At 39.5% G+C, this 23,879-nt stretch overlaps 1 protein-coding gene across 1 annotated transcript in view; it reads right to left on the minus strand.

Annotated features, from left to right (window-relative positions):
* Positions 1-23,879, minus strand: part of TENM1 (teneurin transmembrane protein 1) — a 734,132-nt gene that overhangs the window by 318,657 nt on the left and 391,596 nt on the right. Inside the window, exon 6 of the mRNA XM_042974325.1 lies at positions 22,526-22,766. Within this exon, the coding sequence (XP_042830259.1) occupies positions 22,526-22,766 (241 nt within the window). The remainder of the gene's footprint in view (positions 1-22,525; positions 22,767-23,879) is intronic.

Below are 23,879 nucleotides of genomic sequence, written 5' to 3' on the forward strand. Positions count from 1 at the left end.
ACCTCCTGTGGTAACAAATTGTATTTCCCTACTAACAGCTACATAAAGAAAGATTTCATTTTATTTGCTCAAGGGTTCTTTCTTCCAAACTTTAAGGCCATCCCTGCCCATACATCTGCTCCAAACATTACATACTGTTTATAAAAAAAATTTATCCTCTCTCCATGTTGTCCATAATTTTTAAGTGTTTTTTTTCTTTTTAAAGAGTTTCAGGATACCTATCTAAGCCTTAATTTTTCTAGGCTTAAGCATTAGTCCTACAATTTATCCTTGAACGCAATACTCTATAGTCTAGATTGGTACTATAATTTTGCAAGTGGGGTAGTTAGTAGCTAATGGGAGAGCTCTTTTTAAACTCTTTTTGTGGCTATTATTCCCTCTCTTCTTTTAATTAGAATATCTGCCCTGCCTGTATTGTATATTCCTTGAGAGCAGGGACCAAGCCTTAATTTCTAGGTATGTTGTCTCATACTTCAGAGGTACTCAATGAGCATATATTGATTTGTATGATGCCTTCGCTTCTTCTAAAAGGCACTTGATTCACTGTGCGGAATGAATGAGGCTTGGGAACTCTAAAATAAGTTTCACTTGTGAGCACATATCTCTTGGTTTATTGAATGCAAAAGGACAACTATAAGCTTTCATTTTGTTTTCACATAATCTAAAAGAAACAAGTGAAAGAAATAGTTGATTCATATTTCACCTCTTTTTTGTAAGACATTTGGGTAATGAAAGAATGATTGTTAATAAAAAATATTAACAATTAAAAATAACTGTTTCTAATAATAATGGCAACAGCAACAACATCTATGTGCTAGGCACTCTGCTAAAGTACTTTGTGCTTCTTTCTCACTGAATCCTCACAATAACCCTATAAAGGAAGATGGTACTATCCATATTTCATACTTCAGGCGGCTTAGAATCAGCTATTAAAGTTAAATAAATTTCCCAAGGTCACCCAACTGGTAAGTGACAGAGCTGGGAATCTATTTCAGTTTTGTTGATTACTAGACATAAGCTACATGAGCTTAGGAATGTCTGACTTATTTACTGCTGTATCCTAAGCATCTAGAATGGTGCCTAGCAAACTCCATAGGTGCTCCATAAATATTTTTAAATTCATGCACGAACAATAAAACGCATTTACTTAACCACTGTGCACATAGTAACTCATGATATCACTGATAATGTTAATCATTAAGGTAATAAAATCTTAATTCACATGATCATCTGGCATTTTCCTTTCACAGTGAATATATGTAAGTTTGGCATTCCACTGAAGATGTTTTTATGGAAATATTTGCTTCAACTCTTAAAATTACAGAAATGACAAACTGATATCAGGAAGGTACACCGTGAATTGTCATGTCTCCCTTTTTAGAACATGGGAGACATCAGAACAGCTTTTATGTAATAGTGTATCGGACTTTCCTATATAAATTAAACATTTCTATAACAGGATATTCAGAGATAAGTTGGAACTAGGAGTGCTGGCATATATATATACATATATATATGTATATATATACGTATATATATGTATGTATGTATATATATACATATATATGTATATACATATATACATATATATACACGTATGCTGGAGAAAGAAATTATCACATATTCTATATTTGATCAAGTTGCTTTAGTAGGCCCCAACATAGATTAGAATAAATAATTATCCTCTACTTTATAATAATGCCCTTTGAAGACACTCTCTCATTCTCATTTTCCAAGTTAGATCCATGCTCTATAGATGTAACTTCAATGTAAAAAACTGGTATTGGGGTGCCTGGGTGGCTCAGTCGGTTGAGTGCCCGGCTGTTGGTTTCAGGTCAGGTCACGATCTTGTGGTTTCCTGGGTTTGAGCCCCATGTCTGGCTCTAGGCTGGCAGTGGAAAGCTTGCTTGGGATTCCCTCTGTCCCTCTCCCTCTGCCCCTCCCCTGCTCGTGGCATCTCTCTCTCTCAAAATAAATAACTAAAACTTAAAAAACATTTCTTAGGGACCTCTGGATGGCTCAGTCGCTTAAGCGTCTGACTTCAGCCTAGGTCATGATCTCCCAGTTTGTGAATTCGGGCCATGCATCGACCCGGCTGTCTGCTGTCAGCACAGAGCCCGCTTTGAATCCTCTGTCTGCCTCTCTCTGTCCCTACCCTGCTCGTACATGCTTTCTCTCTCTCTCTCAAAAATAAACATTAAAATAAATTTCTTTAAAAAACAATATTAAAAAATCCTACACCAGTTGAGGTGCAAATATCAACTTACATATTTTCTATGAATGTAAATGTTCTTGTATTAAAAGGCTCAGACCAATACATAAAGATTATTTACCTAGATAAGTAACTGCCAATTTTTCATTTTCTTTATACTGAATAGTACTTTAGGCCCTAAAGTATGGTGTGAAAGCTGTGATCCCTTCAAACTCAAAAAAATTTAGAAAGCTATTGGTGGGTGAGATTTTCAATCCTCTTATGATTGTACATACATCATCTCCAAGAAGGAATAGTGGAATGTCACTTCAGAGTTTTCAGGAGATCATCTCCTAACAGGGACCATTTTAAATGGGAATAAATAGGTGACCTATGCAAAATTTATGAGCACATGTTTAAAATTAAACCAGATCCCAAATTTTCTAGGAATTTAAAAATTTTCTTGATTTTGCAAAGAAATTAAATTATATTTCTCTTTACAAAACCTGAAAGTCCATTCCCAATTTTCCTTACCAGAGCAACCTGTTGGTTTCATAGACTTGGTTTCACTGGCTACTTGGCTTATTTACTTATTTATTTTTTTAGAGGAGTGGGTAGTGGGCAGAGTATTATATACCTTGACTATCTTTTTATTCATCCTCATTTTCTACAGATAGGTATTTTCTTCATTTATTTTATGAGCCAGTTGACATGGCATACATTTCTGTATGATTTGTTTTAATTGAATTGTAATCTATATTAGCAAGGACACCTTATTTTAAAGAAAGAGGGTTTCAAAATAATTACAAAGGAGTACAGTAAGGAGAGATCCTAAGCATTTCCCACTAAGCTCTTCAGGTTGAAAATATAGGTTATCATTCTAATGCACCTTCTGAAGGGTGTTGATCAACATTTGCCTTACATTAGCTTTCACTGATTTGTAAGTCTTACTCATATATGTACATTAAAGGCAAAAATGTGGGGTGCCTGGGTGGCTCAATCGGTTGAGCACCCAACTCTTGATTTCAGCTCAGGTCATGATCTCAAAGTTGTAGGTTTGAGCCCCTCCTCGGGCTCTGTGCTGATGGTGTAGTCTGCTTGGGATTCTCTCTCTCCTTCTCCTTCTGCCCCTAGCCCCTCCAAAAATAAATAAATAAATTCTAAAAAGTTAAAAAAATAAAGGCAAACATGCTTTATAATGCCACAAAATAATATAAGAAATGCCACTCACTAAAATTAACAACTCAGGCAATGACAGATGTTGGTGAGGATGAAGAGAAAGAGGAACCCTTTTGCATTGCTGGTGGGAATGCAAATTGGTGCAGCCACTCTGGTAAACAGTATGGCAATTCCTGAAAAAATTAAAAATAGAACTACCCTAAAACCCAGCAATTGCACTGCTAGGCATTTATCCAAAAGATACAAGAGTGCTGTTTCAAAGGGGCACATGCACCCCAATGTTTTATAGCAGCACTATCGACAATAGCCAAAGTATGGAAAGAGCTCAAATGTCCATCAAGCGATGAATAGATAAAGAAGATGTGATATATATGTGTGTGTATATTTATATATATTTATATATATATATACACAATGAGATATTACTCAGTGATCAAATAGAATCAAATCTTGCCATCTGCAACAACATGGATGGAACTAGAGTGTATTCTGTTAAGCGGAATAAGTCAGTCAGAGAAAGACAAGTATTATATGATTTCACTCATATGTGGAATTTAAGATACAAAACAGATGAACATAAGGGAAGGGAAGCAAAAATAATACAAACACAGAGAGGGAGACAAACCATAAGAGACTCTTAAATACAGAGAACAGACTGAAGGTTGCTGGAGGGGATGTGGGTGGGGCAATGGGCTAAATGGGTGATGGGCATTAAGAAGGGCACTTGTTGGGATGAGCACTGGGTGTTATATGTAAGTGATGAATCACTAAATTCTACTCCTGAAATTATTACACTATATGTTAACTAATTTGGATTTAAATTAAAAAAAAAAAAAAGAAATGTCACCAAAATCAGTCCTTTAACCTATCCAGTATAACATTTCTCTGAGGGACAAATTGACAAAAGGCATGGCTGTCCTGTGAAATATCAATCTCAAAATCAAAGAAGTAGCCTCAGGCAGAAACTGCTCCTCACCAACATCCATGTTCTCGTTTCCTGGGCACACAGACTACATTTCCCAGTCACCATTTCCATTAGGTATGGTCATATGACTGAGTTCTGACTAAATCGAAGTGTGAGCAAAAGTGCTGTCTGATACTTCCCGTCTTCTCCCCTAAAACCTTCTCACCCAAGGAACCTTCTCCCCAATCTCTTTACTCATCCATTGGCTAAAAGGGCAGACTCAAATATGGAAGGAGCATAATACATTCGTTCTATGGAATGTTGTGAGGTCAGATTAAGAATTTTAAACCACATAAGCATATTATGCTGATCACTGACTCTCAGCACAGAGCCTGGACAGAGCATCCTTACCTACGACTGTCCCAACCCCACTCCGCATTGCTTGCAGTCATAGTTAATTGGAGCAGAATTGGATAGCCAACCTCGGAGACAATCATATTCTCTTCCCCTCTCTGTCCCTCTCTCAGAAACCTAGACACTGAAACCTAGTCATCTAGGGAAGCCAAGATGCAAGGTCATGTTGAGCCAGAGCTGGAGTTACATAATAGTGGAACAGACAAACAAGTCCCATCTAAAATGAAGCCCGACAAGAGAGAATATGTGCAGAAAGAAACAGTGATGAGACATCACACGGCTCTAGAAAGCAAAAGAATAATGGAGACAGTTCCATCTTTCATTAGGCAAAGCTGTACTCAATGCCTTCTTCCTTCCCTGTGAAATTATCCTCTACCATTTTTTAAAAACATCCTTTTTACTTGATTTACTTTTAAGGCATTTCTGTTCCCGTTAACCAAATAATTTCTAAGGCAATAAACAATTTTCCATGTTGGGGGAAAAAAAAACCAGAATTCATATATACAGTACAACCACAACTATTTGCTGTCCCCTTCCACACAAAAACAAAGACAACTAACTCCCACTCTGTATCCCTATTCCACAGAGATCTGATCTAGAAGAAAACATGGAAATCTTAATAGTAACTATCTTTGGGTAGTGGAATTTGTAGTTATTTTTCTTTGTGATTTCCTGTGTTCTTCCTATTTTTGAAATGAAGGTGTACTATTTCATAAGGTCCTTCACGATATAGGTCTCTCCACCTCACTACTGCTATTGTCTCCAATGCCCTCTTAGCTCTGGCCACCCTGTCATGTGTGGTTTCCCTAATGTGCCATTTTCTTTCAGGCTCCTGTGTCCTTGTAAGCTTTTCAGCAAAGAACAATGTCGGGAGAGTTAAGGAATGTCCAAGAGTAGCGTAGATCTAAAGCAAATGTAGGAGAGAGAGAATAGAGTGAACATAGGGAGAATGAAGAGTGTAGAAGAAAAAGGAATATAATCAGAAAGGAAATTTGATTGATAGATGGATAGATAGATAGATAGACAGACAGACAGTACATAGATATGGCTATATATGCAAGGGTAAAGGATCATTTGCTAGTTGCTTGGAAGGTCACTCTGGGTTTCCTTGTCTACATCTGATCCAAATAGTCAGAAGTGATATACTGCTTTTTTCCATCTTTTTGCATTCCTGGGAAACAAACCAATTAAGTATATATACAAACTAGTATACATTCAATGTGTCAAAATATATTCCTCTTGCTTAAGACTCTTACAGAGAAATGCAGGATATGACAAGTTAATTGGGAATAAAATTATGAGGAGTGGCCACCATATGAAAAGGAGACTAACTGGCAGGGGTGGGGAGACCTTAGAGCTAAATGAATTGTTTAGTGGTTGTTTTAGTCTATTTGGGCTGCTATAACACAATCCCATAAGGTGGTTGGCTTATAAACAACAGAAACAGGTTTCTCACAGTCCTGGAAGCTGGAAGTCCAAGATCAGGATGCCAGCATGGAAGGGTTCTGCTGAAGGGTTTCTTCCGTGTTACAGACTGCTACCCAGTCTGCCATGGGCATCTAATGTGTCTTGCTGTATCTTCATGTGGTGGAAGGGGCTAGGGAGCAATCAGAGGTCTCTTTCATAAGGGCACTAATCCCATTCATGAGAGCTCCACCCTCAGGACCTAAGCACCTCCCAAAGGCCCCACCTAATACCATCATCGTGGGCATTAGGTTTTCAATATATGCATTTGGGGGAGATCCAAACATTCAATTCATAGCAGTGGTTTCCAACACAAATTATGCTTTAAACTGGAGAATTATCTAAACCTACCAACAAAGTCTTCAGAAGAAGGGAATACGAAGAGGGAAGATGGGAAGGGAAAAAACAAACTGCTAGAATCTGAAGAGGGGTTGAGAAAAAGTGAACGGGCAAGGACACAAAAGATTTTGCATCATCATTATTCTCAAAGAGCCTTTCTCAGTTGGGGATGAACTGGCCCACAGGGGACATTTGGCATTGTCTGGAGATGTGTTTGGTAATCATAACCAGGGGGAGGCCACTACTGGCATCTAGTGGGTAGGAGGCTAGCGATGCTGCTAAACACCCTATTATGCATGGGACAGACCCCACAACAACGGATTATCCAGCCTGAAATGCCAATAGTGGTGAGGTTGAGAATCGTTGGCCTAAAACTATTCCTCTGATTGGAGGATGCATTTTTGAAGTATTCAGCCTCCCTCGGGTGGGGGGGGGGGAGGGGGGGGAGGGGAATCTGTCACTCTTTAAAGGCTTCCAGGAAAAGATTTTCTTGCCAGGCACTCACGATCTTATCTTCCTCCCAAGCTCACAGCTGTTCTTCCCTTGGGGCTATTTGCACTTGGGATTGGTCTATTATCCAAACAAATACCCTAACCCTAGGGCCACAGAACACAAACAACTCACCTATAATTACCTCAAACATTTACCCTTGCTAACTAAGCAAGGAAACCTTTGTAGGTATGGAGACTAGAAAACATCTTCTACTTTCAATTTTTTAAATTGCCGTTCAAAGTGTACCTACCTCTCACAAAGTGTCACAGGATATAAATCCAAAATCTGAAATACTGATTAAAACATGCAAAACATACAATCATGATAGCAATTAAAACAACATTAACTCCCTTCAGGTTAGGCTACCTAAGAAACAGTCAAATTCCACTTTGTGCCATGCTCTAAAGCTCAAAAACTATAATCCCACTTGAACACAGGAGAATTTGTAGAAACCAGGCCTTCCTTGCTGGGAAATGTTCTCTCCCTGGTTCCCTGCAGTGTGGATTCAAGAGAGCAAAGAGGAAACCCATTGGCTTGCTTTAATTATTTAGGGGCAGCACAAAGAGATAAACAAGGTCAGGTCAACTTCAAGAATACAATGATTTCATGCACTTCTCTGACTTCTAAATATACATCTCTATTTGGCAAATATAATATTAAACCTAAACTTGCCTTTTCTCTGCATCATCGTCAATGCTCAGAAAAAGTTATCATCATGGATTTACAGGATGCAGTATAGAAATGGGTGGTTGGAACTTTAAACCCAATCCAGGTTGTATTTTTATCTTTGAATAAGAAACAAAATAAAGTTATATTTATTTCTTAATGAGACAGAGAACGAAAAATTGAAAGAAAATACTGAACCATCTGCAGCTTTGCAATATGACCCAAGGCAAGGTAGGCTTCTTTATAAGGTGCTGCCTCTTGAATCTTGTCTCTATGGAGGGTTTTGTTCGAGGGTTTTGTTCTTAAATTCATTCACTCCACAAACTTTGCTTGAGCACCTGTATCGGGTAGAACATGTTCACAAACTAGTCTTGCACTGGCCTAAGATCAGTTTCTTAACTATGCTTGTGTGCCTTTATCAACACCCCCGGACAGACAGGGATGTGTAGATGGTCTTCCTCATTTCCCCTTGGCTACTGGAGATTTTGAAGGAATCATGGCTTAACTTATCACGGCTTCATTTATCTGACTTGTTAGGGGACCTCACCTAGAACCAGTAATCCTGCAATTAATTAGAATCCAACTAACTGGAAAGCTAAACTGAGCAGGATTCTTTCAGTGGAGGAGCAAATGACAAGAAGGCAAGCCACGGAATGATAAAGTAAAGGCAGAAAGGACATCAAATAAATCATTTAGCTTTATTCCTTTATCGGACTGTTGAGGAAAGTGAGGTTGGAAAGGAAGAAAGAGACACTATCAAGGTCACACGGCTATTTAGTGGCAGAATTGGACTCAGACGCAAGATTTCCCATTCTAATTCCAGTGCTTTTACAACTACTCACAAGAGGCCACCCCAAATTTTCAAAGAATATCCTGGGACCACTATACGTTTTGTTCATTTTATAATATTTTCTATACCTGACGGGTTGTACAATAAAAAATCCTGTTCAGAATGGCAACCCTGCCTTACCCTAAGATTTTCAATTATAACAGATTAAATTATGATCATTTGGATTAAAACGGAAAGTAGATTCATAGTTAAGAGTGATTTTCAACAAGAATGGCAATTTTTTAAAAGTTCTATTTAACCTTAAGCTATCCACCAAATCCAATTAAGCAGAACCCCCAGTTTTCTGGGCATTTAGGCTCATCAAGATTTTAATATAAATAGAATAAAACCTAGATTACATCTCCAGGCAGAGGAATTTAACTGAACTATAAATATTCACTGAAAGACAAAAAGGAATAACTTGGGGTTCTTTATATTCCAGAGAAATATTGTTATAGTGCAAAGAATACCAGATTGGTTGCACGGAGACTTGAATTCTAGCTCCGACTCTTGCTCTCCACTGCCACATTGACACATTAGTAAAATTTCCCACAAGCTAGTGTCCTTATCTTTAAATTGGGCATAATTTCTGTTAATGTCTACCTTGCCAGGGTTGTGTAGAGTTTAAAAAGAAATAACCAGTAAGGACTTTGATCAAGAAGTTATATATACACACTTACATATGCACATACACCCACACGGGCACACAGACATACGTGCACATGTATACAAGACGTATCTAAAACCTGAGTCTTTTGAAGATGACAAAAAATATTTAGCTGCCAGTGTAGACACACTAACAGGCAAACAGCCATGTTACCATAAAACTATCTAAGTTAAAGATACTATTCAGTACAGTAAATGAAAAATGTGAACGAATAAGACCGCTATAGATTAAAAAAACAATTATTTTAGTCAAAAAGTAGGGGAAATAGCAGATTGTGAATGTTCTCTTCCAGGAGAAAGTCAATTTACTTAGGAGGCTAATATCATGCCACAAAAGGAAAGAATCAATGATATCTGTGTTTTTAGGTTATACTTGATATTTTGATAGTTGAATAGGAAATAATCATAAGTTATCTTTTATAATATCAATGAAAACCCTGTGTGTACATATGTCACTATTAAGTATCTTCATCAGTAAAAGGGGACTGCCTAGTGTTTTGTGTATGCCAGATGGAGACAGGAAGTCTAAATTACAATCTTGGCTGGGCCAATGATAGCTGCTTGCCCGTGGAAATACGACTTAGATTTGAGCCAACTTTAAGTAAGGGTGTGAGGGTATAATGCCACCTTCTAGCATAAGAATAGAAAAGGCAAACTTGCACCTAAGGAATTCCTGATTCCCCAAAGGTGGTGACATCATCAGCCCTTGTTGAATCCTGGCAACCTGGGAAGCCTGTACCACTGTGTGGGATCATGCTGTTTTCTTCAGCGTTATGTGACCATTCCTGCAAGTTGCCATATTCTTTACCATCAAGGAAACTTGATCTTTAACTTGGTTGGTTGGTTTCTTTCTGTCAACCACGTCACCAGCCTGGGAACTACTGTGTACCCCTATACCGAATATAGTTTCCCCACCCTCCATCCCACCCACCACTGTTTTTTCCTTCTTCCAATTTATATGGAAGTTTTGCCGTAATTCAGCTTCCTCTCGATCTGCTCTTCCATTTCAGATAGTAGCCTGCCTTCTGTTTCCATTTTCTTACCACTAACCAATTCCTCAAACCCACTGCAGTCTAGCTTCACTCTTACCACTCTGTTGAGATCGACTGCTTCAAAGTCAAAAAGTCTGTAGTTGACAAAATGAAAGGTCTCTCCTCATCCACACTCTAGTGGACTCCTCTGAAGCATTTGAAAATCACGATCACAATCTCGAAATTTTTTGTTGTTTCTTCTCTTCTATTATTATTAATCCTCAATCACCTATGCTGGTTTGTTTTCCTTCATGGACCTAAGATGTTAAGTGTTCTCATGGTTTGGTTTATGGTCTTCTTGCACTAAACTCTGTCTGGGTTTTTCAGTATTTCCTCCTTCATTCATGTAAATTCAATTATTATGTCTACCTATGAAATTCTCCATAATTCACGTGTATCATGTGCTCTGGAATCAGACAGACATGCAATGGAACTAACTCCATTAATTACTAACTAGTGGCCTTGTAGCAGATTGTTCAACTTCTCTAAGCCTCAGTTTTAAAAAAATAAAACTTGGCATAAATGTGATAATGACTCGGTGCAATGTTTGGCACATAGTAAGCATTTGGTAAGTGGTAGGAGGAAAACTTTTCCTCTCTTTCTTCTTCTCTTGGGACCCAGATTCTTATTTTCAACTATTTATTGAATATTGAGCTTTTCCAATATGGATGCCCCACATAAATGTTTCAATATTTCCCAAACAAAACTCACTGCCTGCTTCTACCAACTACTATTTCTGATTTCAGAAATCTGCTCCATCTGTAATTCCCCACTCAGTTACTCTGTCTGTCCATATACCTTACAAAAATTTTGTTAAACATTATGAGCTAAGCACTGAGGAATCAAAGTAGAAAAAGAAGACATAGTCCTTCACTCAAGTTGCAGCAGGGAATAAAGACAAGTAAATACAATATTTGGAGTGCAAATACACAATGGAATAAGGTCTTCATAGACATACACACAGGATGCTATGAGCCCACAGATAAGGGAAAATTCCATGAAAGGTACTGTGGGGAAGAGAAGGCAGGTAAAAAAAAAAAAAAAAAAAAGCTCCAAAGAGGTATCTTTGGCTTCTCTCCCCCTTCTCACATATTACATCTACTAGACCACAAGTCCTGCGATACTATTAGCCTCAATATAATTACATTTTAGGATAAAGGCCATCTCCCCCACTAGAACGTAAGCTCCATAAAGGCAGGGATTTTGTCTGCTTCGTTCTCTGCTGTAGCCCCAGCAACTCGAACACTGGCCGATCCATGGTGGGCACTCAACAAATATTTGCCAAAATTGGTTTAAACTTATTTACACTGGAATTAATTTATCATAGTATTTACATTGAACTGTTTTTCATTTAAACTATTCACATTATACACATGCTTATATCCTCAGATATCACACCAAAAAAGATTAACAGAATGGAGAAGCAGATGTTACTGTTTATTTGCTTATCTGTTCGCCAAAGGGGGCAATTCTTTTTGAGCTTTCCTGTTCTTTAAATGGAATAGTCGGTACCACACTTTCACAATTCTTGCAGAGGCATTTCAAAGACCTCAAGACTTAACCTGATCTTATCTTTTGCTTTTAAAGCTACAAACATTTTTGTGTTGTGGAATTAATAAAGAACCAGCTGGATTCTCCCAAAGGGAGATGTTTAGTAGAATGTCTTTGATACACATGCACGCGCGTGCGCGCGCGCACACACACACACACACACACACACACACACACGCAAACACACACATCTCTGTAGAAATTAAGGAGAATAGTTGACAGGAAAATCATTCTTTGTTACTTCAAATACATTTCATACTTTTAGTAAAATATAACAGACAAGTGTCTATTAACTTGACACGGCAATGAAAATATTTATTATGATTAACTGGATAACTTTGTAGTCAATGAGGTTTTTAAGAACTAGTTTCTTTCTTAATCACAACCAGATATTTCTATTTTAAATATACAACCCATGATAGGTTAAGTATATATGATGGACGGGACACAAAAAGGGTGGTACAGAGGTTCCTCTAAAATTTAATTTTGGTTTGCTACACTCACATATTTCATCAATCAACTCATTTTTTTAAATTCCCTAAAACATCTGTTTAGATTCACATTTGCATTGCTAAAAAAATCTCCTCCATATTAAGACCAGATTTCATCGCACCTATGGTGAAATTTCCCTTCCTTAAAAAATGAAACACATTACGTTTGCCTATGGTTTATACTTTGAAATGAAACTGAAAATAGTCAGATCAAAAGCATTTTTAAAAATAACATCACCACCAAAGTGACTAGAGACTGTATCACGATAATCTCCAAAATATTGCTCTTCACTGCCTAAGCACAATCGACTATTATAGATCTATTTTTACTCTGAATTTGTAAAATATATTTTTAAGACTACAGAATTCTCCTTCATGTAAATTTAACATATTCCACATCCATCATTTGGTGTAGGCTGAAAAGCTTGGTTGATTCCTGTTCATCTGTAGTAAACAGGATTTATAGGTCATAGATTAGTTCTACGAAGTCTTTTCCTGTCTTAAAAAGAATCTTTAAATCTGTGGCTGAAGATAGATTTTGCTAACCCCAGTGCTGTTAAAGGATTAAAGCATGAGATATTGTTGGATCTAAGCACTGAATATGTACATTCTGAGCCCTTTTTTTCCTCTAGTCATTATTGAAAGAAAAAACTATGTCTCTAAATCTATTTTTCCATTGCAAATGTACTAAAGGAAAAAAACCTACTTATGAAAGTTAGGTATATTTTAGCAGTACTATATAACAAAGAAATATAACTACCACTGGAGAACTTACATTTATGGGTTAATATTCACAGAGTATTATTCCATAGATATTTAAATCACTGTCATCACTACTAATGAACGTTGCTTCCTATTTCCCCAAGATAGACACTAGCTCTAGAAGTCTGGTAACAAGCATGGGTCATATAGACTTCATTTCTTTTTCTATTCTTTGCCAACACCTCCCCCACCAATGGCCGTGGCTCTTCCTTTGTAAAAATAACCCTGTTGACTCCACTTAAATGTCACATTGGCCTAAAGCCAGCAAGGGCAGTTAGCCTCATACCAAGCTACAGCCATCTGTCAGAATATGCTAAAAAAAAAAAAAAAATCAATGAAAATAGTTGCTACCCCCTCTTCTGGCCAGCCATGACTCCTCCACACAGTTATGATCTGTCTTTGTGAGTTGAAGTGGTTATGTTAATATCAAATCCAAGTTCTCAAGAGTATTAAATATCACAGAAAAATCTTTAAGACTCATTTTGGTGACTAGATCATGGTTAATGTCCATCATCATCACTGAAGGTTTGTCAAAGTTAAGGTCTAGAGCCAACATTTGGCCAAAAATTCCCCACGGGTAAGAGTATCAAGGGGAGCCCGGGTGGCTTAGTCGGTTAAGCGTTCGACTTCGGCTCAGGTCATGGTGTCACGGCTTGTGAGTTCAAGCCCCGCGTCGGGCTCTGTGCTGACAGCTCAGAGCCTGGAGCCTCTTCAGATTCTGTGTCTTGCTCTCTCTCTCTCTCTGCCCCTCCCCCGCTCACACTCTGTCTCTCTCTGTCTCTCAAAACTAAATAAACATTAAAAAAATTTTTGAAAAAAAGTATCAAGTGAACTTTGAGTTAGGAGTTTGAATTCAGGGACAGCAAAGAAAGCAAACAAGGCAAACTAAAAATGGCTGTAATTCAATTTCAAAGTAAATCCGGATGAAGAGGTCAAGAAAGCTAAGAGAACTGTCCCAGTTCTCTGCAGGGAATGGGGGATGTCTGAGTTTCTGATAGAAATGAGTACTACTCCAGTTAGCTGTGTGTTAAAGGCAGAGCAATCTACTCACGTACAAAGTGTGTGGACAGAATAGAGAGACCAATATAGAAAGAAAAGTGGTAAGTCCAGTTTCTGAGAAGCTAGTAGCAAAAGCCAGGGCCGACAGAATGGAGAAAGGAGGAATGTGATACAGAGGAAGAACAGAAATAGAGGAGGAAACTAAAATGAGTGTGCAAATCACATGTGAGATCTAAAATAACCCTTGTAACAACATTATGACAATGAGTGTTATTAACCCAGTTTCAAGGTCAGGGAGCTAAGGTTCAGAAAGGCTAAATAATTTTCCCAAGTACAGACCGCTAATAAGGAACAAATTCAAACCCAAACTCACATCTGTTGGTTTCTACAATTGAAAGTCTTAACCACTCTTCCAACTGTTATGAAGAAGGCACAACATTGTACCACTAAAGGTATATAATAGCTTTGGAAGGGAGAAAAAGACTTTCTGGAAAAGAATCAGAATAAAAGGATCTTCAAACTGAAGTATATCCAAGGACGAGTCTCTGGGTAAGGAAAGAGAATATGGCAATTTAACAGCAGGAATTTCAGAATGAAATTTTGATTTCTGGATCATAGCTTAAAAATTATGGACTTTTGGTTCGAGAATGATTATTTCTTCTTAGTATTAAAAGGAATATATTTGCTCATAACCAGACAACCTAGTAAAGAGGGTTTAAATGGCAATGGAGGGGTGCCTGGGAGGCTCAGTCAGTTAAGCGTCTGACTCTTGATCTCGGCTCAGGTCGTGATCTCATGGTTCATGAGATTGAGCCCCACATCAGGCTCTGCACCGAAAGTGCAGAGCCTGCTTAGGATTCTCTCTCCCCCTCTTTCTCTGCCCCTTCCCCACTCTCCCCTCCCTTTTTCTCTCAAAATAAATAAATAAGCATTTAGAAAAAACTAAACTGTTAAAGCAGTTTGGGGAAATAATACTATCCTTTAATAAGTAAATAAATAGGCAACAAATGGCAAATGGAGGAAGAGGGAGAGGAAGAATAGAAAGAATAACACTTAATATTACTGAATTGGTAACTGGTGACGATGCATGACTTTGAGTAGACTTTTCCTTCATTTTGCACCTAATGCTGTCCCATGGTTTTATTATTAATTACATGTATTAGTAGTAATAAATTACTTCCAGGTCATTTTCTCAGGAAAATCTCTACTTTCCCATTTCCCTCCCTCCACACTTCCTCTGGGTTAGATCTACCACCTCCAAGTGTTCTGACCTTGGAAGTACTTCAATTTAATAAAGCACTTATGATACTGTTATTTATTTCACTTTGCCTTCTTTTTTTTTCAATTTTTTTAAAGTTTGTTTATTTTTGAGAGAGAGAGACAGAGTGCATGGGGGGGTGGGGGCAGAGAGAGAGGAAGACACAGAATCCGAAGCAGGCTCCAGGCTCCAAACTGTCAGCACAGAGCCCGACGCAGGGCTCGAACTCACAGACTGCGAGAGCTGAAGTTGGACACTGAACCGACTGAGCCACCCAGGTGCTCCTCACTTTGCCTTCTTTACTACAGAAAGTGGTTGAACATAAAGACCCTGGCCCTGTATACAGCCAAGGTTCAAAGTCTGACCTGGATCTGCTCCTTCCTACCTGTGGGATTTTTCAAAGTTCTTTAACCTGTCCTTACCTCAGTTTCCTTACCACTCAGTTGAAGATGGGGACACTAATAGTATCTACTGCACGGAGTTATTTTAAGGATTAAAGCAACTGACTTATGAAGACCCAGAATGGTGTCCAGCAGGTAGCGATGCTATATATTTAGCTATCATTATTATTACAAGTACTATAAGCTTCTGGAGTATGTGGGCTCTTATTCCTCATAGTAGCTGTAGTGCATGACGAATAATCAGTAAATGTTTGCTGAATGCCTTGCTGTGCAGGGAATGCTTAATAATCCACAGACTGAGAGGTATACGTGAATATTAGATGTTTTTAGAGCAGATTAAAGCTAATGTGGCTCTCTGAACTCTGGTGATTCTGAATTCTCCTCTTTGCCAGCATGTCAGTACCAGATTCGTATATCAAAAATAATGTTTATTGTATACTTTATGTTAAAAATAATGTTTATTGTATACTTTCTATGTGCCCAGCTCTGAGGAGACAGTCTACGTGGATTATCTTATTTGGTTCTCAGAACAAGCACACAAGGGAGGATCTGTCATTTCCTACATCGGACAGATGGGGAATTGAGGCCCATGGAGGGTAAGTGACGCGTCCCAGTTCATGACCATATTAAGTCACTCGGTCCAGTGCTGTTTGAGCGCACACACTGACACACATCACCCAGACTCTCCATCTTCATCTTTGGCAATGTGCCCATCTTTCCAGGTTGTGAAAGATGCATCTCTGACTCCGCTGCAAAAAAGATCATCCAAGAAAAGGCTTAGAGGAGGAGCTGGAAAGGCTGATCTCTGAGTAAGGGAGGGCTCAGGGCAGGACATAATCCTGAACGTAGTGGGTAGTGGGGGAATTATTTCTATGAATGACAGAAGGCAGGGAAGAATCTAAAAGGCGTTCTGTAGATTTATCACAGGGCAGTCTTACAAAGCCTCATAGACATGTGCGGTCAAAACCTAGGGGAGGGAATGGTTCTAATGATTGGAATTTGGTGGTTGCTATAGATTGAATGTATCCTCCCAAAATTCCTATGTTGAAACCTAACTTCCAGCGTGTTGGTATTCTGAGGTGGAGCCTTTAGGAGGTGATGAGGTCGTGAGGGTGGAGCTCTCATGAATGGAAAACCCTAGAGAGCTCCCTTGTCTTTTCTGCCATGTGAGGAGACAGTGAGAAGATAGCGGTCTATGAAATAGGAAGTGGGCTCTCACCAGACACCAGATTTGCCAGTGCCTTAACCTTAGAGTTCCCAGCCGCCAGAACTGTGAGAAATAAATCCCTGCTGTTTAAAGAACCCAGTCTATGGCATCTTTGTTACAGCAGTCTAACTGGACTAACACCGTGGTGAAAGAGTATATTCTATTTGAAAGCATGCTAAGAGAAAAGTGAAGGGTTGTCGTGTTTACCTGGGGAAAGCATGAACATAAGGGTAGAAACATCTTTAATTAGATGAAGACAAAAATAGAAAGGGACAAAAGTAGAGCTGTTTCTTGTGTATAATGACTATCGGTATTATTATTCTAACATTTATCAAGTGTTTACTATATGCCTGCCTGCTTGAAAATACACTGCAGATATTAACTCCTTTAATCCTTACAACGACTTTATGAATAGGTGCTACTGTCATCCGTACTTTCCAGATGAGAAAACTGAGGCGTGGCAATGTTACATAATATGTCCAAGTTCATACAGTTAACAGATGGTGGATCAGGGAGTCTACAATAAGCCACTTGCCCAGTTGGAGGAATACATACCACAAAAGTGCCCTAAGAGTAAGGTGAAATAAACATGAGTGATTTCAACTCCAAAGACATCTGCTAGATGCATCATTTAATCAAGGCAGGTATGTGACAGGTCCCCCACCTCCCTTGTTGAAAACTCTACCTCCTAGAAGGTAAAGAAATTAAGGATATTTGCTTCTCTCACTGAGTAGAAAAGAGAAACTGGTGAGTTAAGGTGATAGGAACATTTCAAGAAAGCAACCATTTTAGCTTAAGAGTCCCTAAAATACACTATGAAGCAAAACCCTAGACTTCAGGAAAGCAGTTCTTTAAAGCGAAGTCAGTATGATTCCACACCCTGAGATATTTCAAAAAAGGAGATGGATTAAGAGTTGGAAAGGTCTGGGCCTACTGGGCAGCTCAGTCAGTTAAGGGTCCGACTTCAGCTCAGGTCATGATCTCACAGGGTCTGTGAGTTCGAGCCCCATGTCGGACTCTGTGCTGACAGCTCAGAGCCTGGATCCTACTTCGGATTCTGGGTCTGCTTCTCTCTCTCTGTCCCTTCTCTGCTCTCTCTCTCTCTCAATAAAGATTAAAAAATTAAAAAAAAAAAGAGTTGGAAAAGTTTCTTGCCTATTGAAACCAGTATGCCTGTACTGGGTGCTCTCCATTCAGTTTAGATTTCCAAAGAACACTTAACAAAAGAAAGAGATGAAAATCAAGGATAAATAAATGTAAGACAGTGTGATGAAAATAATGCTAAGAAAGTTCATACACCAAATGAGCCTGAAGCTTGAAAAAAAAAAAACTACTAAAGATGACAGAAAGTTGTTGGGTTGTTCTTAGATATATGTTTAGATTATGGATTGGATAGATGTGTAAGTCATGCAATGCTATGGCATGACCGAGATCAGGGAGGCCTTCTCAATGACTAGTCTTCCCTGTGGAAAAGAATGATCATAGACTTAAAAGGGTAAAGTAAACATCAGTAAACCATAAACTGAAGTCTAAGATAGTCAAAGTGTTCCTAAGAAGGCACTCAACTGTTCTGAATGAATTAAAATTCTATCCCGGGAGTGGTGACAAGTCTTATAGATTTTATTGCCTAGTCTTAGTTGCTAAAGTTTCAGGACTGTGGTGTGGGTGATAGGTGTCAGAAGACCGGAGACAGCAAACATTGGCTTTGGTTTTTAAAAGGAACAGGAAGCGCATGAGATCTTTAGACTAGACCAACGGATATCATGTTGACTGAGTGCACAATTCTAGAACATGTTATTACAAGGAAGATTTGTAAGCACTTTTTAAAAAGATAGTAACCATGAGAAGGCAGCACAAATTCTCCAAGAACAAGTCATGTTAGACAAATCTCATTTCATTTCTATTTTTGACATGGTTTTTGGATTGGCAGATCAGTAAAAATGTAGGCATACTGTATCTGGATATCAGCAAAGCATCTGACGAGGTCCCTCATCAGATGCCTGTGAACAAGGTGGGAGAAATGTGGGTTGTGTGCTAGCAAAACAATGTTGCTTGATGGACAAGCGTCAACCCACAGGAAGGATTCCACTGGCATGCCACAGAGCGCTGACCTTGATCTTGTCCCAGTAATGACTCACCTAGAAATGAGGAAAGCATACCTCACAAAACTGCAGATGACACAATTATGGGAGCAATACAATGCAAATACCTCGTGTGGCAGAATTAGAACTCAATTACATCTCCACAAGCTAACAAGGTGAAAGCAAATGAAGCCCAGTCAAGGCTCTAAACGTATTCCCATCTGCCTCCCATCCCAAACACACAATTAAAAAAGCTCCAACTATGTAATTTTAGAATAAAAGTGGCTTAGCCTCAGAACTTGTGAAGAAGTTTTAAGAGTTTGGTTACTAAGCATTCTCAACAATGTATCGGTAGTGTTACGTAGCCACAAAAAAAAGCTGACGTTGGCACGGACAGCATTAACAGAAGTATTTAGTTTAGAACAAAGGAGACAACTGATTGTTGGTAATAGCACAAATTTCTGAACGAGTCAATCGAGGTGATTGCTGAGAGTCCCATCTAAGGTACATCAGCTCCGCTACCCACCCTTGCTCAAGGGGCAGCCGTAGGTGGCCATGCTGTACGTTTAATTACATAGAAAAAGGTGGCCCTTTTTCTCCCTTGGCCTCACCTGACTGAGAGAATACTGTTGTCTCCCCTTATCCAAGGGGGATACATTCCAAAACCCTCAGTGGATGCCTGAAACCACAAATAGTACCAAACCCTATATATACTAGGTTTTTTCCTACACATACCTATGATAAAGTTTCATTTATATGTCAGGCACATTAAGAGATTACCAACAACAATAATAAAATAGAACAATTATAACAATATATTATAAGAAGTTATGTGAACGTGGTCTTTCTCTCAAAATGTCTTACTGTACCGTACTCACGCTTCTTGTGGTGATGGGACACGATAAAACGCCTACGTGATAAGATGAAGTGAGGGCAATGACGCAGTGTGTGAAGCTACTGCTGACCTTCTGACGATAAGTCAGAAGGAAGAACATCTGCTTCCAGACCACGGTGGAGCGTGGGTAACTGAAAGCGCAGAAAGGGGCAACTACTTTATCTTGAAAAGATGTTCTCAATTATTTGAGGTGACCCGAACGAACTCTGCACCTTGCCACCAAGGAGTCTAATAACCACCCCCGCCCCCAGCCTGCATTCGGCCCTGGCCATGACACTTCAAGAGGAGTTTGGTCAGCAGTGTGGAACTGTGCTCTAACGAGACCAGGCTGGAGGATTTGAAACCAGCCGATGTGAGGAAACGGTGAGGGAACTGGGGAAACATTTACGTCAGAGAAGTACAGAATCAGGAACGGTGAAGGGCCATCGGGTGTGTGAGGGATTTTATTTATTCTGTGAGATCGCAGAACCAGATCTGGGAGAAATGTTAAGAGGTGGGAGATTTCGGTTCAGTAGGAATCCTCCCGGAGTTGCTGGAGGTGGAATGGAATGCCTCAGGAATGAATCAGTTACCTATTGTGGAGCCATTTAAGCCGAGGCAGGTGACCACTTAGTAAGGACAGCAGTACTACCTTTGAATTGTTTAATGCTTTGCAGTGTATGAAGCACTTTCTGCCACACCAGCTTGATCTTCCACACACATCGAGGCAGGCATTTTTACATTCATTTTCACAGCTGAGGAAGCTGAGGCTCAGAGAGGTTATGTTACACAGCTCATGAGTAAGTGCCAGTGTGCCCACAGAGATACCCTTTACTGACTGCATGTGAAACAAACACTTGAAAGGATATATTTGGAAAACCCTAGCTCATCAGGCTGATGGGGTTTCTAGGTTTGTAGAAAATTTGTCCTTGTGATACTGAATATATTCCCAAATGTACTAAAAAGGTACTTTCTGCACAATCTCACATGAAAACTTATGTTCTTCTCTGCGTCTTAAGAAGCTGAGACCAATTAATACATTCCTTGCATAGATACAGAAGGTCCGTGGGTGCAGTTTGTGCAAACATGCCTAGATGTACATTTCAAATAAGAATAGTTTTCTCTCTCCATTTGCCTGAGCCCATTCCCCACCCTCCTTCCAGATTTCCTGTTATTTGGCTTCTTAGAGGGAAGGAAGTATGTTTTGCTTGTCATGATTGCTAGATAACCAGATTGCCCCCCCCCCACTGCTTCCTTAGCTCTCTATCACTAAGCCATACAAAGGAATTAAAAGAATGAGTACATTTTTAAAGAAGATGAGTAAATCACCAACATTAGCAAAATCTCCTTGAAGATACCCATTGTTCTCTGCTGCTCTCACTTCATTCACCACCCTCTCTCAATTAAAAAAAAAAAAAAAAAGAAAGAAACGATACACAAACACTGTCACTAGTACAGTTCTCATTGGGTTATCTTCACCATTGGAGCGGACTGCTGTATTTTCTCTTGGGAGATAACAGAAATATCACTTTATGAATCTATTTAATCTAGTAGTGATGGATGATACAGAATTTCCTGGATTTGAGCCATAATGCTCTCAGTTTGTTGGTGATGACATACTCACTGATGCCATGGCTGGCATATAACTTAATATGCTAAGAAAAAAATAAGCAGTCTTATAATGTCGGTTTATTAGTCCTCCCCTTTCCATTCCAATTCCCAAATATTGGGACAGAAATTGATCAGAGTTGACACCACACATTGCTTATCAAGTGATATATTATACCCCTTGTTTACATACAAATGTGCTCAGAAAAAGCTTCAGTAGTAGGTCCAAATAAGGCGTATAGAAGGCAAGGGGCAGTCCTTGAATTTAAAAGATTAACAAAATAATATGTTTTATTAGGTAATGTTTTTCTATGTAATGTTTAATATGTAACATTTTTCTAGGTAATGTTTACTAGAAAGTTGGAATTGTTTTAGTTTAAGATGAATAATTTCTCATTTAATTGCATCTAGTGCTAACGTCTATTCTACAACGGGGGAGGAGTAGAACTTTAATCCCATGACAGAGATTTGAGGAATGACTCTGAAAACCCAAATACATGAAGTGCTGGAAAAACAGAGGCAAACTTTTTGGTCAAAAGACCAAACTTCACCCTAAAGGCAGGATCGAGTTTTTAAAAGGACACACGGACCTCCAGTTTATGAAGGTCCTTTTTTAAAAGGTTCTTTTTAAAAAGGTTGTTTTAAAATTCCTTTTTTAAAAACTCTGAAGTCAGCTTACTTTTCGAAAGAATCTTACAATAAAACCCGAAGTATCGCCGTTCCTCCAACTGTGTCTGGATTTTCCTGTAATGTTGCAATTTCTTGCAACAGGGTACAACTGCCTTTTACTTTGAGGATGCAGATGATAGTTTAGATAATTGCTTCGTTTCCTAGGTTTTTGTGGATGGCTGCCCGTGGGGGGTTTATGCATCTGTGTTTCATCTTTCCACGTGAACCTGATCTCGTCCATGTCTGTGAGCATGCCTGAATCCAGACGTGTGTGCCCGCGTGCACGTCTCTGCTTATAGGGGTCTGCCTTTTGCCCGAGCCTCTGGGGGTGTATCCCTGCGTGCATTTGTGTGTCGCTGCAGATGTCTACGGTGACATGAGTTTCTGCGCTCAGTGGCATCATCCTCTGCCAATCTTTAAGTTACTGGGATCGATAAGAGCTCAAGTACCTGGTCTCCAATGGTATGTTGCTATTCAAGACCCAGCTGTTATGCAGATGAACAGAATCCTGTGTACTGGTTGGGGGAGCTGGAGCAGCTGGGCTGGGCTGGCTTCGGGTAGTCATCGATCTCCTCTGAAGAGAGTCGGCTGCAGGGGGTGGTTTCCTGGCGCAGGTGCACGCATGCGGAGGCGGTGGTGGAGGCGGGAGGGGTCTGAAGGTGAACTGGTTGTGTGGGCTGCTCTGCATGTCTAAAGAAAAGAGAAGAACACAAAATAGAGACTTACTCTCCCACTTGGCAGTCAGGGAAACACAGCTTGTCAGACTCAGGATTTCAGAATAATATAACCTGTGGGATGGGGGCAGAGTTTTAAGTTCAGTCTATCTGTAAAAATGTCACTTAACTTACAAAAACACGTGCAGCACGCTTCTGAAATGTGAAACATTCACAGTTGCATTTGCATGTAAATTCTTCAGGGCTATAGCAGCTAAGAAGTAAATGAGGCTGCCTCACACAATTTGTCATAGTTTCTGCTACCGAACAAATAAATCATCAACAAGACACTAAGTTACAGAACAGAAGTGAGCCGATTTCCATCAGTTGCAAAAGTCTCACTTCGGAAAATACCAGTGAAAGGCACAAATTTGTTGCGAGAAAAAAAATCATCCGACACTTCAAATAAAAGTATAAGGCCACCTTCTGGCTTACCTCGGGAAAGGATGCTAGCCTGCCTACACAGGAGCAAATCCGTGCTTCAGAGAAACAGCTCTCGAGTGTGTAACTCGACTGCGTGAAATGCATCTCTTTGCCAGCCCCCAACTAAGAAACAGTGCTGCTTGGAAAAGGCAGGCTAAAAGGAGTTTGCTCAGGTTATTATATAGATTTCCATGGCCACGAAAAGCTCAGTCCACCCCCTCCCCCCACCTGCCACACCTTTCTAGGAGCTCTGCCATATTAGCAGCAGCTTAGGCAGAAGGGAAACCATTTTTTTTTTTTTTCCTGCCCGTTTGTAGCAGGGGCAGCCTGGGACCACTGTCCTCAGACTTCTGTTGTTGCTGTTGTTTGGTATTTTTCCACTGTTTTCCTGGCAGGCACATGTATAGACAGCGAGTTAGGATTTGGCCCATGAGAAATGCCCCAATTAAACCCCTTTGAAAAGGAATCACTATCGTAGCTGATAGCCACCTCTCTTCCACAGGAGAAACATAATAGATGTCAAGTGATCTCTTGTAACACCAGCACGTTCTGGATAAACTTTGTAGACAGCATGGCTTTGTCCCACCTCCCAAATGACTGAGAGTTGAAAAGCAGAAAAATGCCAGAGGCTTTCCATGCCTAGCAAAGGGCTCAGCTGGTTTGTGCT

Source organism: Panthera tigris, chromosome X, assembly GCF_018350195.1.
Source record: "Panthera tigris isolate Pti1 chromosome X, P.tigris_Pti1_mat1.1, whole genome shotgun sequence".
Lineage (NCBI taxonomy): Eukaryota > Metazoa > Chordata > Mammalia > Carnivora > Felidae > Panthera > Panthera tigris.